We start from the raw sequence: 17923 nt of genomic DNA, 5'->3' as shown, positions 1-17923 counted from the left end.
CTCCACCACCTCCTCCTCCCGCCGAGTTTCAGACAAATCTTAAGTCGTTAACACATCTCAGTCTCGGAGGATCTGGCCGGAGCCTGACATACCGCCTAGCCGGCTCCTTCTCCTTCCTCCTTCTCATTCCCCCCTCCCTCAATCACCTGCAATGACGACCATGATCACCTGAGACGACCATGTCAATCTATTTCACGACCATGTCTACCGAATACACGACCAGCCTCTCTCTCTCTCTCTCTCTCTCTCTCTCTCTCTCTCTCACTGGTGATAATGGATCTGCCTCACAGGACTTAAAGATAGTCACCAGCCATAAAACTTTCCCAACCATGTAGTATAAAACTCCCCAGCCAATACATACTGAAGACTGGATGATGTACCGGGAGAGAGAGAGAGAGAGAGAGAGAGAGAGAGAGAGAGAGAGAGAGAGAGAGAGAGAGAGAGAGAGAGAGAGAGGAGAGAGAGAGACAAACTATATTACATCATCAGTATTAGTAATTATTTTATTCACCTCGCTATTTTACCTCACATTGTCAAACCTCATGGTACCTCACATATTATGGTACCTCACACATTCAACCTCATGGTACCTCACACATTCAACCTCATGGTACCTCACATATTCAACCTCATGGTACCTCACATATTATGGTACCTCACACATTCAACCTCATGGTACCTCACATATTATGGTACCTCACACATTCAACCTCATGGTACCTCACACATTCAACCTCATGGTACCTCACATATTCAGAGGTAATGCACACAAGTATCACCTCCCCCACCCCCCCCCGGTCTCCCCAAGATGTTAAGTCACCCTCAGGTGTATCGATCTTACATAAGTGTCAAAACCTTACGTCCATGATCTTGAGGTATACAAAGGCTCTTACGTTAAATTTTCCTCTTAACTGGAGACGTGTGAGAGAGAGAGAGACTACAACACGTGAATGAATTCTTACAAGTTCTTAAGTTAAATCGTTCTCTTAAACTGGATATATGGGAACGTGTTTAACTGGGGGTCACAAAGTTGGATTCTCAAAGGATATTTTAAGTTATATTTTCCTCTTAACTTGAGGTGGGAGATGGCATTTAAATGGACCACTTCCAATACGACATAAAAGTGGATTCTCAAAGGTTCCCAAGTTAAATTTTCCTCTTAATTGGACATATGAGAACGTTTTTAACTGGTCCACTTCAAATACAATAAAAAGTTGGATTCCCTCTGGTTCCTACGTTAAATCCCCCCCCCCCGCCCCTAATTGACTCACACACGGTACACAACAACACACACAGATCAATTCTCGCTGTCTGTAGGTTAGGAGTCCATCCTCCAATTAGCAGGCCATAAACTGGGGCAATTAGGCAAGGTCTACATCTCCAGTTAGGGGGGAACGGGGAAGAGGAGGGAGAGGGGGGGAGGGGAGGGAGAGGGGGAGGAGGGAGAGGTAGAGGGGAAATTTGATGTAAGGAGTTTTGAGAATTTCCTCTTTATGCTGTACTCTGACGACCCAGTAGGGGGAGGAAAGTGAGGGGAGGGAAGGAGGGGAAGGGGAGAGGATAAGGTAGGGAAGGGTTAGTGGGAAGAAGGAAAAGGGGAGGGAGAGAATGATGGTAAGAGGGAGGGGAGTGGGAGAGAGGAGAAAGAAAACAGGAAAGTAAGAGGGAGGAGAAGGAAGGGAAGAGAGAGGGAAAAGAGAGGGGGAAGGAGGAGGAGAAGAGGAAGAAGGAGGAAGAAGGACGATAAGAGAGGGTGGTGAGGGGAGGGAGGAGGGGGGGTAAGTGGATGCAGAGAGAGGGAATGGAGGGGAAGGGCATGAAGAAGAAGAATAAGAGGAGGGAAAAGGGAGAGGAGGGAAGAGTAGAAGTGTAAGAGGCAGGTGAAAGGAGGAGACGAAATGGTTCAAGGAGGGTAAGAGAGAGAAGAAAGGAAGGGTAAGAGGAAGCGGGAGGGGGAAGGGAGGGGGGAGAGAGGGATTATCCGACCTTAGGAGGCAGCAGAAGGGCCCCGAGGCCTGAATGATGACCTGACGTTAACAAGGATCATGACAGCTGCAGTTAATCCCTTCTCATTATGACGGAGAATCTGCCTCACCTTCTCCGTCAGTCAGTCAGTCAGTCAGCTTTTTTTAGTCACTTAGGATGAGAATTTTTTGGAGGGTTCATAGATAAATCATTAAAAAAATAACAAATAAAAAGATACCAAAAAAAAAAAATAAAAAAAAATAAAAAAAAATAATAAAAAACAACAAAAGAAAACAATAATACACACACCATAAAACAATAAAAAAATTAATAAAAAAAACCCATTGATAACTAAGGAAGAATAAAACAGTGAAGGTACAGCACAAACAGCAATGGATACTTACCCTGAAGAACCCCATGGTGGATCCTCCCTCTAGCGTGCCGTACTCGATCTCACTCTGCTCTGCCAGGTCCTCCGCGCTCTCTGACGAAGGAGAAACACACATACAGTTGGTGGTCTTATAAAACTCTTGATGTTAAAGGGTGCTGACAATCCCCTCTCCTCCCTCTCACTCTCTCATTCTCTCTCTCTCTCTTTCCTCTTCTTCTCCCCACTCCCTTCTGTCCTCTTCCCTCTTGCAAGATACGATATTCCTCCCTATCTCTTTCTCTCCCTCCTTTCTCCACTTCTCCCCTGCAAGATTATGACGTTCCTCCCTCTCTTCTCTCTCTCCTCCTCCACAAAATCTTCCTCCTCCTCCACCTCACAAGACAAACATAGGTGTAATTAACGTCCCGACAGGTGAGGTGTTGTTCACATAACTTGTAAAATGGAACGGATCAAAAGGATGGTGTTACGTGACGTCACAGCCAGTTACCTTTGACGTCATAGATGTTTACCAGTGACGTCATATCCGGTTACCAGTGAGAGAGAGAGAGAGAGAGAGAGAGAGAGAGAGAGAGAGAGAATATTGGGGTGTGAACGTTGAGAGATAATGAGGACGGGAGACTGTAGTTGAGATAAAGAAGAAGAAGAAGAAAGAATAATGAAGGAGGAAAACAGAATAAAAGAAGGATAAAAACAAGAACAACAACAATAGCAACAAGATGAACAACAACAACACAGCCTAATACACACCCCTCCACAACAGGTTACCAGATCTTCTAAACTTACATACATATAAATTCCTTCATTAAACTTTACCAACGTTCCCAATTCCTACAGCAGATTACCCATTCCAATTTTGGTCTAATACACATATGGTTCAATTTTTTTCTTCTAATTCTCCATATAAATGATCCAAAAAATATAATGGTTTACATATTAACATCTGATTATTTTTTTTTTCGATAATGACAATATTTTTTTTTTATTTAAATTTATTCCTTTATTTTTTTCTACTTTTTTTTATTATATTTTTTTCACTTTGTTTTTATTTATTCTGTATTTTTATTTTGTTCTTAATTTTTCTTTATTAGATTTGTATTAGTTTACACAATTAATATACATTTTATATTTCATTATCCTATACATATTCCTTCACATTTCAATCCTCTAAACATTATATTTCTCTTTATTTACAGTAGGTTTACGGTGATAATGTCTCATAAGGGGGATTGAACCCTCTTCAGTCCACAGAGGGAAAATTATATTATTATGGAGATCCAATTCTACACACTAATTTAACCTGCTTTTGAATCCCTTATTGGAGTGAGGGGGGGGGGGTGATCTGTGAGGTGAGGAAGAGGTGAGTGAGAGAGAGGTGAGGGAGACATGTGAGGGAGATGAGGAAGATATGTGAAGGAGATGAGGTTGACATGTGAGGTAGATGACCCAAGAATCAACAAGAATCACTCAAGAATCAGCAAGAATCACTCAGGAATCAACAAGAATCACTCAAGAATCAACAAGAATCACTCACGAATCACCCAAGAATCAAGAAGTATCACCGAAGAATCAACAAGAATCACTAAAAAATCAACAAGAATTACTCAAAAAACAAGAATCACTCAAGAACCAGTAAGAATCACCGAAGAATCACTCAAGAATCACCCAAGAATCAACAAGAATCACCCAAGAATCAACAAGAATCACTAAAAAATCAACAAGAATCACCGAAGAATCACTCAAGAATCACCCAAGAATCACCAAACTTACAGCCAGTCTCCCACAAACACCCACAACACTGCTGACCCAAGCGACGAGACGCACCACATCCTCTGCGACCGTCTCATTCCACACTACCCTGCAGTGCTGACCAGGACGCCATCTTGGACATCAATGACGTATGTAAAAGTGTGACGTCATACCCAGGCAAGAGGACGTCATCATACCCCAGCTGAAGGTCAACACTACAGGACTCACTACTGTAGTTCGTCTTTACTAGCATGTTAGTAATAAACATGCATTGTTATTAAGACTACATAAACACAAGTAAGCTTCAAGAGTATTTCACACTGTAGTCATCACAAAGTGCAGATTGTCGACACATCTGCTAAGCTCAGCACACATCTATGTAACAAGATGAAGTCACACAGGTTAATGACTATGAGGAATTGGTTAGGTGTGGCAGAGAGGTGTCCTGGCACCACCGTGTACAGGTAAGTCTCACACAGCAACACATTACTCACTCACAGAGCCAGAGGCTGTTGTGTCTAAACTCTAATGTGCAGATGTTAGTGAAGTGTGTTGTGACCTTACCGACGCCCTGGTGTGACCCTCGCTCATAACGGGGCCCAGGGGTGTTGAATAGGTCGACGGGAGCGTCGTTAAAACACGCAGAACTCCTGCACCTCCCAGGAGACTGTTCTCCTTAAAAAAGACCAGAGCACATCTCTCTCTCTCTCTCTATCTCTCTCTCTCTCTCTCTCTCTCAGCTTATAATAGTTGCTTCACTCAACACGCAACAATATGTTTCAACATAATCCCTGCCACATAAAGTGTTAATTACGCAACATTTCAGCTACAAATATATTATAAATAACAATTAACATTATAATTTCAATGATTGAAACAATAACTATGAGTTAATAAGTCAGAACAGGTAAGACAGGTGTAAGGACGTACCTATGAGTTAATGAGTAAGAACAGGTGAGACAGGTGTGAAGACCTATGTAAAGATTAATGAGTAAGAACAGGAAAGACAGATGTAATGACGTACACATGAGTTAATAAGAACAGGAAAGACAGATGTAATGACGTACACATGAGTTAATAAGAACAGGAAAGACAGATATAAAATGTACCTATGAGTTAATGAGTAAGAACAGGTAAGACAGGTGTGAGGACATACCTATAGGCGTAATCATCCGCTCGACAGTGAGGAAGGCAGCCAGGTTAGCGGTGTAGGAGGAGATGATGATGAGAGTGAAGAACCACCAGATGCCGCCCACTATCCTCGTCGACGCCGCCTGCAGGTACACACACACACACACACACACCGTAACATTGATATTATTAAACAGTTTATGATAACAGTTGCAGCTGGGGGTGTTATAATGAACATTGAAGCATAACATGAGGGGGTTTAATATGTTGTTCTTTATGTTTATTGACTAGAAGGGTGTTATGGTATTACATTCGTGGAGAACTAATTTTGTTCTTCGTGTTCACTGAAGTGTTTATCTTGTGTTCTAGACAATAGGTATTCAGGGTTTAAAGGTGTTCAAGGCCACAGATGTTCTAAATTACAGGTGTTCTAGGCCACATGTGGTGTAGGTTACAGGTGTTCTAGGCCACAAGTGTTCTAGATCACAGGTGTTGTAGGTTACAGGTGTTCTAGGTCACAGGTGTTCTAGGGCACAGGCGTTCTAGGTCACAGGTGTTGTAGGTTACAGGTGTTCTAGGTCACAGGTGTTCTAGGTCACAGGTGTTGTAGGTTACAGGTGTTCTAGGTCACAGGTGTTCTAGGTCACAGGTGTTCTAGGGTACAGGTGTTTTAGGTCACAGGTGTTCTACTGAGGTCACAGGTGTTCTAGGTCACAGGTGTTCTAGGTCACAGGTGTTCTAGGTCACAAGTGTTCTAGGTCACAGGTGTTCTAGGTCACAGGTGTTCAAGGCCACAGGTGTTCTAGGCCACAGGTGTTCTAGGCCACAGGTGTTCTAGACCACAGGTATTCAGGTAACCATCTTTTAAACACCAGTTGTCCAGGTAACAGGTGTCTTAAATATCCTCTTAAGTATTAAAACACCTGGCACCTTAACACCCATCAGCTGGAGGCAACACTTGTTTCTCAAATACTAGAGGAAAAATACTAATTCGTTCCATTAGGCAGGTACAACAGGTATTAGGAGGTCATTAAGGCGACCATTACGTGTGTGTGTGTGTGTGTGTGTGTGTGAAGGAAGAAGGGTATGTCACCTCAGGCACCACACACAAACAACAACCACAACAACAACACTACAAGTTACCATAGAGACAGTGTAAGCACCCGTGATCACTGCAGAACGCTAAGATGACAGCAACATCATGGCAAAAAATGGCAACGCGACTCTACTACTGGCTGGCTGACTGGCAAAAAATATAAAATAAATAAAATCAAGTCATGCATCTACCAAGCTTATGTCCAAGAGAGGGTTCGATTATCGTCAGGTCTGATGTCAAGGAGCTCTGACGTCATCGATGTAAATAAAGAGATGTGGTATACGAACTCATTTTCTTTTCTCGTGATTTTTGTTCCCTGTTAAATATTTTTACGCCTACTTAAATTTTTTTGTGTATACTTAAATTTCATGGTGTTTATTATTATTATTATTATTATTATTATTATTATTATTATTATTATTATTATTATTATTATTATTTTATTAAGTTTTGACGTCAGACCAGCTTGTTACATGCTTATATTTGCCTTAAACACGTCAAAGAAAGGCTGTCTGCAATACCGGATAAACGGGAGTCAACAAGACGTGAAGTGGAGGAAGATTAGACAGCCAGATATAGAAGTCACGTGTGAGGAGACAGGTGTGTGGTGAGTCTCGTTATTAATAAAACTCACATATGAGAAGTCGTGCACAGGTCACATGTCTTGTAGACTATATGTATATCTGAATCACTTTACACACACACACACACACACACACACACACAACACACACACACACCTGGCTCTATGAAGTAACAATGTCTGTACAGGTGTTACGTTTTTAGATGGAGAGGATGGAGGAGGAGGAGGAGGAGGGAAGTTTTAGCAGGCTATACACACACACACACACACACACACACACACACACACACACACACACACACCTGATCCAGCGTTAATTAACAGGTCCCAGAGCAGCACTTGAGGGGCGTATAACCGAGAGGAGATAAGAGAACAGGTGAACAAGGTGCTTACAATCTCTATGGCACATACAGGTAGGTACCCGACGTAGGCAAGACACCGTCAAGGGAGAGAGCATTGTAAAGGTAAAAAAACACGAGACAGACAGACAGAGAGACAGACACACCACAGAGGAGAGACAGAAACAAGCACAAGGAATAAATACATACATGAGGGCAGCAAGGGAGGAGGAGGGAGGGAGGAGGAGGGAGGAGGAGGAGGAGGAGGAGGAGGAGGAGGAGGAGGAGGAGGAGGAGGAGGAGGAGGAGGAGGAGGAGGCTAGTAGGAAGAAGAGCAGGATTAATAAGAGAGGGAGAAGGAAGAAGAGGAGGAGGTATAACAAGGGAGGAGGAGGAAGAAGAAGAGAAGGAGGATAGTAGGAAGAAGAACAGGATTGATAAGAGAGGGACGAAGAAGAACAACAACAATAAGAAGAAGAAGAAAAAGAAGAAGAAGAAGAAGAACAAGAAGAAGAAGAATAACAATAAGAAGAACAAGAACAAGAACAACAACAACAACAATAACGACAACAACAATAAGAACAAGAAGAAGAAGAACAAAAGCAAGAAGAACAAGAAGAACAAGAAGAAAGACGAAGACTTGAAAAACTATGACGAATATTTATATTAACATTCAAAACACGAATCCTTCAATAATTTCCTGGGCTAAGTCTTCTCTCAAATTGTCGCCTTGAGAATGTATCAAACAAACTCACTTAGACTCTCGTTACTAACTCAAAAATTACGTCACTAACTCAAAAATCAAGTCACTAACCCAAAACTTACATCAGTAACTCAAAACTCACGTCACTAACCCAAAACTTACATCAGTAACTCAAAACTCACGTCACTAACTCAAAACTTACGTCACTAACTCAAAACTCACATCAATAACTCAAAACTCACGTCACTAACTCAAAACTTACGTCACTAACTCAAAACTTACGTCACTAACTCAAAACTCACGTCACTAACTCAAAACTCACATCAGTAACTCAAAACTCACATCACTGACTCAAAACTTACGTCACTAACTCAAAGCTCACGTCACTAACTCAAAACTTACGTCACTAACTCAAAACTCACATCAGTAACTCAAAACTCACATCACTAACTCAAAACTCACGTCACTAACTCAAAACTCACATCAGTAACTCAAAACTCACGTCACTAACTCAAAACTTACGTCACTAACTCCAAAACTCACGTCCTGCTCAAAACTCACGTCACTAACTCAAAACTCAAAATACTAACTCAAGCTCACGTCACTAACTCAAAACTTACGTCACTAACTCCAAAACTTGCGTCACTAACTCAAAACTTGCGTCACTAACTCCAAGCCTGCGCCACTAACTCAAACTCACATCAATAACTCAAAACTCACGTCACTAACTCAAGGCTTGATAAAACTCCAAAACTTACGTCACTAACTCCAAAACTCACGTCTCACTAACTTACGTCACTAACTCAAAACTCACATCAGTAACTCAAAACTCATCACTGACTCAAAACTTACGTCACTAACTCAAAACTCACGTCACTAACTCAAAACTTACGTCACTAACTCAAAACTCACATCAGTAACTCAAAACTCACATCACTAACTCAAAACTCACGTCACTAACTCAAAACTCACATCAGTAACTCAAAACTCACGTCACTAACTCAAAACTTACGTCACTAACTCAAAACTCACGTCACTAACTCAAAACTCACGTCACTAACTCAAAACTCACGTCACTAACTCAAAACTTACGTCACTAACTCAAAACTTACGTCACTAACTCAAAACTTACGTCACTAACTCAAAACCTACGCCACTAACTCAAAACTTACGTCACTAACTCAAAACTCACGTCACTAACTCAAAACTCACGTCACTAACTCAAAACTCACGTCATTAACTCAAAACTCACGTCACTAACTCAAAACTCACGTCACTAACTCAAAACTCACGTCACTAACTCAAAACCAAGGTCAAATTTAGCTACCGAATTACCTTAATTACATACGTTCTCTGAAGTCAGTTTAGTTGAATAAATGAACGTAGGAACGATGGAAGAAATGGGTCCAGTTGGTGATTGTCATGCGTATGTGTTTAGTGATAGTGAGGGAGGGAAGGTAGGTGAGGGAAGGTGAGGGAGACAGGGAGGGTAAGGTGAGGGGGAAAGGGAGGGTAAGGTAAGGGAGAAAGGGAGGGTAAGGGAGACAGGGAGGGTAAGGTGAGGAAAAGGAGAGGAGTAAGGAGTAAGAAAAGGGAGGAGTAAAGGAGACCAAAGGGGAGGGAGTAAGGTGTGAGGGAGAAAAGGGAGAGGTAAGGTGAGAAGAAAAGGGAGGGTAAGGTAAGGGAGAAAGGGAGGAGGGTAAGGGAGATAGGGAGGAGGGTAAGGTGAGGGAGAAAGAGGGAGGGTAAGGTAAGAGGAGAAAGGGAGGGTAAAGGGAGACAGGGAGGGTGGGTGAGGGGAAAGGGAGAATAGGTGAGGAAGAAAGGAAGGTAAAGGGGAGACAGGGAGGGAGTAAGGTGAGGAAGAAAGGGAGGGTAGGTAAGGAGAAAGGGAGGGAGTAAGGGAGGGAGGAGTGAAGGAAGGTGAAGTAGTGAGAGAGGATGGTGAGTGAAGGTAAGAATTTCAGAAAGAGGGTGAGGCGTGAGGGGTCGTGGAGGGGTGAGGGAAGGAGTGAAACAGGAGGAGGAGGAGGAGAGAATGAGGAAGGAGGAGTATTGGGAGAAGAAAGGTGATGGAATAACAGGCTTAGAAAGGTGAGAAAAGGAGGGTTGAAGACGAGAGGAGGAGGAGGCTTTGGCACTTAACCATTCACCTCTGCCCCTCGGAACCTCAAAAGCCTTTATCCTCACTTCACCTCCAAAAGGGTACACATGGTTTCATTTTTACCCGATGGACTCTCTCTCTCTCTCTCTCTCTCTCTCTCTTTCTCTCTCTCTCTCTTTATTACTTGCTTCTTACTGCTTTTAGACCTACAGACGTACTTTATGAACGATGTTCCTCACACACACACACACACACACACACAAGGGTGCAAGAAAAGGTACCGTATCAACTCTAAAACCATGATACTACCCCCTTAAACCCTTGATATCACCCCTTAAACCCCTGATATAGTCCCTCAAACCAAACCAGATCCCTTAAACTCCTGATACAACCCCTTAAACCAAACCGTAATCCTTAAACCCATGATATAAACCCTTTAACCCCAGATACGACCCCCCCCTTTAAACCCCTAGATAAAACCCCTTAAACCCCGGAGATATGACCCACCTTTCTTAAGAACCTTCGCCAGCATACATGATATTTCCCAGAGGGTCATAAGTCGCCTCTATTAAACAAAAGAATTTAATATAAACTCCCTAGAAAAAAAAATCTAAAATATTTCCATTTGTTTTTTATTTTTCTTATTTTTTTTTACTAATACAATATTTTTTCAATTTTTTTTGTTTACTAAGAAAATTAAAACAGTGAATTTAGGTCCAAATTTTTGTTTTATTATTTTTTACTGATAATATTTTTTTTTCACATATTTTGTCTATTAATAAAATAAAAAATAAATTTAAGAATGTAAAAAAAAAGAATTAGTGAAGTATCGAATGATTGAAAAAGAAAATAACTGAAATAAATTGAAAAATAACGAAAAAATGAATGAAAACAAAAGAAAAACAAACGCGATCTAACAAAAAAAAATTACTTACTCACAATTTTCTCCCAGTACATTCTTCTCATTCATCTATTTACACTTTTATCAATTCTCTTTATTCCTTCATTTTATTATTCATTATTCTTGTCTTATTCATTATTATGTTTTGAGGTTAGAATGATGGTGAGAGTGTGTGAAGTGGACCACGAGAAGAGAGGGAGGAAGGGCATGCACAAGAGGAAGAGGAGGAGGAGGAGGAAGAGGAGAAAGAAGAGGAGGAAGTGAGAAGAGAGGGAGTGAGAAGAGAGTGAGGAAGTGAGAAGAGAGAAGAGAGGGAGGGCATGCACAAGAAAGACAAGGGGAAGGGGAAGAGGAGGAGGAGGAAGAGGACGTAGAGGAACAGGAAGATGAACAGTAGGAGAAAAGGAAAAAAATAGGAAAAAGAGAAAGACGAAGAGAAGCAGGAAGAAGAGGAGGGAAAGAAGAAGAAGAAGAATAGGAAGAGATGGAGGAAGAGATGGAGCAAGAGAAAAAGAGGAAGAACAGGGGGGAGTAGGAGCAGCGAGACAAGAAGAGGAAAAAGAGGAGGAGGAGGAGGAGGAGGAGGAGGAGGAGGAGGAGAAGAAGAATACACAAGAAGAAGAAAAATAAGAGGAAAAGGAAGATCATGCAGGGTACACAAGCTTCTGCAGTGACAATCTTGAGGTGCTCACCCGTCGGGGGCATCTCCCTCACCCACCTCCTTCACCCACTCCACCAACACATGCCGTAACCGTCCTCTCAGCCTCACGTTAGTTCTCTTCTCTCTACAGGTGTTAGTGGACTGTACAGGTGTTAGTGGACTGTACAGGTGTTAGTGGACTATACAGGTGTTAGTGGACTGTACAGGTGTTAGTGGACTGCACAGGTGTTAGTGAGGTTCAGGAGGCGGCGTGGTGGTGGTGGTGGTGGTGAGGGTGACGCCCCCGACGGCCAGTCTCCACAGTACCTTGGGGTTGAGGTCGGACCCCTGCTGCATGAGGGTGCCGATGGTGAACCAGAAGGAGTTGCTCAGCGTGAAGTCGTTCTCCATGAACTCTCTGTTGTGGTAGCAAGGGCCGGGGAGGTGCCACTCGTACGGGGAGAACCTGGCCACGATGTAGATGGTAGTGGAGACGACGACGTAGGCAACCAGGATGTAGAGCCATATTTCTATTGCCAGGGGGTTCATGAAGGAGAACAGCTGGGTAGGGACTCTCTGGGGTACCTAGCCAGAGGGGGGCAGGGGGAGAGGTAACCAGTCTAAGATACAAGTGACTTTGTTTACATACTGTACAGTGTGGGGAGGGGGGGGAGAGGAGGAGGTGTATAAGGTGAGGGTGTAGCAATGCCTTCTACGTCGCTGCTGCTACTCCGGGATCTCTCTGGGCTGGAAACATTGCAAGTTAGTGAAGACGAGGACATTCTGTGTTTGTTGTTGTTCTTCCGGCAGTTTATACAAAGTTGAGGACACTGACTCCATTATGACTGACCCTCCAGATATGAGATGCATCATGTTAAAGCAACTCCGCCATGAACACAACACAGAATATCCTCCGTCTGACTGACCTGCTGGCGGCACTGTACCTTGGGGTTAAGACCGGAGCCCTGGCGGAGCAGCGTCCCCGTGATGAACCAGAAGGAGTTGCTCACACTAAACTGGTTCTCCACCACGTCACTCTCGGCGTTACAGGGATGCGGGTTGTTCCACTCGTAGGGGGAAAACCTGGCCATGACGAACATAGTGAAGGAGACGAGAACGTAGGCGGCCAGAACGTAGAGCCAGATCTCCACCGCCAGCGGGTTCATGAAGGAGAAGAGACGCGTGGGCTGGCTCGTGGGGATCTGAGTTACAGGTGAAGGCAGAGCCAGGTGAGAGCAGGAGTCAGCAGCACTCTAGGAGGACCACCTCAAAAACACCCACCAGGGAGGGACACACACACACACACACACACACACACACACACACACACACACACACACACACACACACACACACACACACACACACGATCACTGGTTCCACTCCCGTACACTAGTACAGGGTCAGAATCTACCTGTACCACTGTTACCTGTCGTCATCACCTGCACGTGTAATTAAGTAAAAAATCACACACCTGACAGAGGCATCCACTTATCCTTATCACTATCTATCTATTTATCTATTTATCTATCTATCTATATATCTATCTATCTAATTATCTATCTATCTATGTCACAAAAAGGTTTAACTTATTTAGAATTTAATCTTAGTTTAATCTTAATATACAAATATAGGTTTATATATCAACAGTACTGTACTGGATCTGTGATTCCCAGATTCCCTTCAATGTTTATATACAACCCCGTCATATAGAATGTTTATCTATAAGCCCGTCATATAGAATGTTTATATACAACCCCGTCATATAGAATGTCTATATATAACCCCGCCATAGAGAATGTCTATATATAACCCCGCCATAAAGAATGTTTATATATAACCCCGCCATAAAGAGTTGTAATCCACCGCAACAGAGCCACAGCAAACACACGGCGCGGCGTCTCATCTTAGCTCCGGGATTCACACGAACGTATCATACTTAATTCCCATCCTGCTGCTGGCGAGCCGCTGGGTCAACACACACACCACGGCCTCATCTTCCGCCTCAGCACGCCAGCGACACGGGGGAACAAGGCCAATACCTGTTAGTTTAGCTAAATGGAATTCTCTGAGTCAATATTAACTTGTGCGAGCTTCAGCGAACACCATTCAGTCGTCAACAGTTTTGAGGGTCAGAGGAGAACTTTGGCAGACTCGGGCGGGCAACAGGCGGCCAGGGATTCAACACTACTCAGCTGAATCCGTTATCTTGCGAGTTCTTATCCAGGGAGAATATATGTCACCTGAGAGTCGTTATCCAGGGAGAATATATATCACCTGAGAGTCGTTATCCAGGGAGAATATATATCACCTGTGAGTTGTTATCCAGGGAGAATATATATCACCTGAGAGTCGTTATCCAGGGATAATATATATCACCTGTGAGTTGTTATCCAGGGAGAATATATATCACCTGAGAGTTGTTATCCAGGGAGAATATATATCACCTGTGAGTTGTTATCCAGGGAGAATATAACCACAAGGTACTGTCATGACCCAGTGTAGGTTGATAGCCCAGACGGTCTCCACCAGGTAAACAAACAGTACTTGAGGTACTTCACCGATCAGTGAGGCGAAAAACTTTATTATCCTACTTATCAAACCACGACTTCAGCCACAGTCTATAAAGTTTCAGGAATAGGAATACTGTAATACCTTTAGATACATGAACCCTCTGTATCGAGAATCTCATTTGACTTAGGCCACTTTGAAGTTTGTTTATATAAAGGCGGAGTAGCATGTGTTTTTTTTTTTTTTACAGAAGGAACAAAGTATCGTCCTGTGGTATGCCAGTCCAGAACCCTATGGCAAATACCTCTATCTATGCAAGTGATTTTATACATCTTAACTAATTCACTATGATATCTATACCATCAAGGGTCTTCAATAGTGTAGAAACTATCCCCAGAGAAAATATTACACCTCAGATCATTTGCATATAGACTTGCATCAAGAAAAAAAGGAAAAAAAATGTTTTTAATTTTTTTGTTTTTATGCTGGTCTGTGTCATCTAATGTGGGTTTAATTTGTAAAGATAACATGGCGGGTATTGACATCATCCACAGTAAAGAGTTCAACGCACGGAAGAGGAAGAGGAAGCTGAGAAGGAGACAGAGTAGGAGTGAGAGCAGTGGGAAGTGGAGGAGGTAGACGAAATTTAAGAGGAGGAAGAGGAGAAAGAAGAGATTGAAGAGGAAAAAGAGGTGGCGGAAGAACATGAACAAGAAGAAAGCACCACGAGAAAGCCACACCCACTCCCCCCCCCCAAAAAAAAAAATACTAAATAAAAATAAAACTGCACAGGAAAAAACCCCTCTATGATAGATTTCTTCCCTTAAGTGAGGCTTCATGCTGAAAGACAGATTCTCATTTTACGGCGAGAGAGCCTTCCACCTTGACATACTATATTAAAAACCAACACTCACACAGAACCTGCACTTTGAGGTCCAATCATCAAAGAGCCTCAGAGGAGCTAAGAAATTTTCCATTAGACTCACTGAAAAGGAAGAGGCAGAAGCAGGAGGAGGAGGGGGGGGGGAGGAAGAGGAGGAGGGAATGACCTAGTGAATACGGTGATTGAGAAAGTGACATGTTAATTGACCTCGATTAGGGTACGTTAAGTTAATTCGTTATACGTCAACGTGTTGATTCGTTATACGTCAACGTGTTGATTCGTTATACGTCAACGTGTTGATTCGATATACGTAAACACACAAAAATATGTAAATTATATAAAAATAAAAGTAAGTGAAATATGGGTAGATATGACCGTAGAGTTTATTCAAATGTCTTCATCTCTGTCTCTCTGTATCTCTATCTATATATCTGTCTGTCTGTCTGTCTGTCTATCTGTCGGTCTATCTGTCTGTCTGTCTGTCTGTCTGTCTGTCTGTCTGTCTGTCTGTCCGCCCTTCTAGGCCGAAGCAGCAATCCTCATCAGTCTACGTAAATCACGAGGTAGCTGCCATGAATCACTTTATATTGTGGGTGAGGCACGAGTCAATCTCTCTCTCTCTCTCTCTCTCTCTCTCTCTCTCTCTTCTCTTTTTTTCTCCTTCACACATCACTACCTATCGCCCATTTAATCTTTCTCACATCTTTTCCTCCCATTCTTCGTTGCACCTCATTCCTCACTATCCCCCTCTCCCTCCCCCCCCTCGTCCCCCGCCTTCATAGTTCATTGGTCACCGACTTTCCCCAAAATGTCCCAAGCTTTCCCCAATAAACCCCACCCCCCAAAAAAATCATTGCCTTTATCCCAAAATAACACAATAATTCCCCCCAAAAGTCATCAGATTTCCCCAAAATAGACCCCCAAAATACATCATCAGGGGTTTCCCATCACAAAACAGTTCATCAGCTGCCTAAGTAAGGACTGACTGTTGATACTGTGTTGAGGACCCCTGGTGACCACACACACACACACACACACACACACACACGCACACACACACACACACACACACACACACACACACACACACACACACAAACAACTGTGTGTGACCAATAAAATCTCTCTCTCTCTCTCTCTCTCTCTCTCTCTCTCTCCCTCTCTCTCTCTCTCTATCCATCTTTCTAACCTCTCACGTGTCCCTCATCCGTCACTCAACCCCCCCCATCACTACCAGCCAGTCACTCACCCCTCTTATCACCTCCGTCACTCACCCTTCCACTATCCCGTTCCATCACCCTGTCCCTCACGAGGCCTGGAGTAGAGGGGCCGACGGAAGTGAAGGAGGGATGGGAGGGGAGGAGAGACGATTTGAGGGTCCTGCCAGGTTTGGGCTATTGGCTTAGGAATGGGACACTTTAAATACCTCTCTCTCTCTCTCCTCTCTTCTCCCTTTTTCTTCCTCTTTATCCCCCTCTTCTCCTTTTTCTAATCTCTTTTATTGCTTCATTTTATCCCCCTTTCCTTCTCTTCCCCTCCTTCTCCTTCTCTCCTCCTTCCCCATTCTGTTTTCCCTATTTTTTTCTCTTCTGTCCTTCTTACTTCCCTTTTTCTTTGTTTCCTTCCTCTTCGTTCCCTCCCCCTATTCTCCCTCCTCCTTCTCATTGCTCTTCTTCTGTCCTCCCCTCACCGTTATCATCATCATTCTTCTTTATCTTCATTACCACCTCCTTTTCCTCTTCCCCCTTTCCTCTCGTCCTTCTCTCCCCCTCATCACCTCTCATCTTTCCCCTTCTCTCCACCCCTTCCTCCTACCTTTATCTCCATCTCTCCTCCTCCAATCCTTTCACGCCTCATCACCACCACCACCTCCGGCTCCTCCCCCCCCCCATTAGGTTCAAACAAGGGGACCCTCACATACCTGACCACCGCCTAATTCTCTTAAGCCGAAAAATTAGGCCCCAGCTATCTCATTGAAAATTCCTGCCAACTCCTGACTCTCTCTCTCTCTCTCTCTCTCTCTCTCTCTCTCTCTCTCTCCTCTCTCTCTCTCTCTCGTTCTTTTGTTCTTCTGACATAACCGTGAAGAACTGTTCTACCTTTCATTTTTGTTTTCCATATGAAGTCTAATTAATTATCTACCTTATTATCTAAAGATGCTTAAAATATAATTAATTACCTGAAATAATCACAGACGAATTAGTTATACACCCAAACATCATTATTATTATCATCATTATCATCATCGTCATTATTACACAAAAATATTAACAAATTATACAAATGACATGTTAAATATAATTAATTACTTTATCCTCATGCAGTAATTAATTCATATATAAACCATAGTTATAGAGGGTAAAATAACTATACCATATAATCATTAAGGTACATAAAATAATCATAGCTAGTAAACCAATCCTTTAGCTTAGTAATTATATAGTAGATGAAACTAACCTTACAAAATATACAATTATTTTTTTTTGTAAATGATTATATATATTTAATAATTATAGCTCCCCTAATCATGCATAGTTCATAATTATAGACAGGTATTAGTGATATCACCTGGACGAATAAACTTAATAAATTATGGACGAGTTCACCTGGACGAAAAAAAAATCAATTATACACAAGATCACCTGGACGTTTAAAAATAACTAATTATAGGCAAGATTACCTGGGCGTATAATCCAACACAACATTTTCACCTTAAACAAATATATAACTCATGCCTGACACCTGAGCCAAGACAAAGAGGTGATAAGTTTCCTTCACCTGACACTCACCTGAATATATAAGGAGTCTTAGCGAGTCTTATTTTCATGCCCGGAATTCAGGTAAGGGAGGGAAGGAGGGAGGGAAGGTGAGAGGGAGGTGTGGGAGGGGGGGGGTGGGGTGAAATAGGGAGGGAAGTAGGGAGGGACGGAT

General features: G+C 42.7%; 1 protein-coding gene across 3 annotated transcripts in view; it reads right to left on the bottom strand.

Annotated features, from left to right (window-relative positions):
• The window catches only part of LOC121854669 (glutamate receptor ionotropic, kainate 2-like), a 68855-nt gene that overhangs the window by 25851 nt on the left and 25081 nt on the right, over positions 1–17923 (bottom strand). For all 3 annotated transcript variants that reach the window (XM_042349361.1, XM_042349362.1, XM_042349363.1), the window contains exons 11-13: positions 12543–12800; positions 5259–5376; positions 2370–2449 (exon numbers count right to left, since the gene is read on the bottom strand). In XM_042349361.1, coding sequence (XP_042205295.1) covers positions 2370–2449; positions 5259–5376; positions 12543–12800 — 456 coding nt within the window. The remainder of the gene's footprint in view (positions 1–2369; positions 2450–5258; positions 5377–12542; positions 12801–17923) is intronic.

The sequence above is a fragment of the Homarus americanus genome, unplaced genomic scaffold (genome assembly GCF_018991925.1).
Source record: "Homarus americanus isolate GMGI-L3 unplaced genomic scaffold, GMGI_Hamer_2.0 scaffold8280, whole genome shotgun sequence".
Classification (NCBI taxonomy): Eukaryota; Metazoa; Arthropoda; class Malacostraca; order Decapoda; family Nephropidae; genus Homarus; species Homarus americanus.
This window is presented reverse-complemented; position numbering and strand designations above follow the sequence as displayed.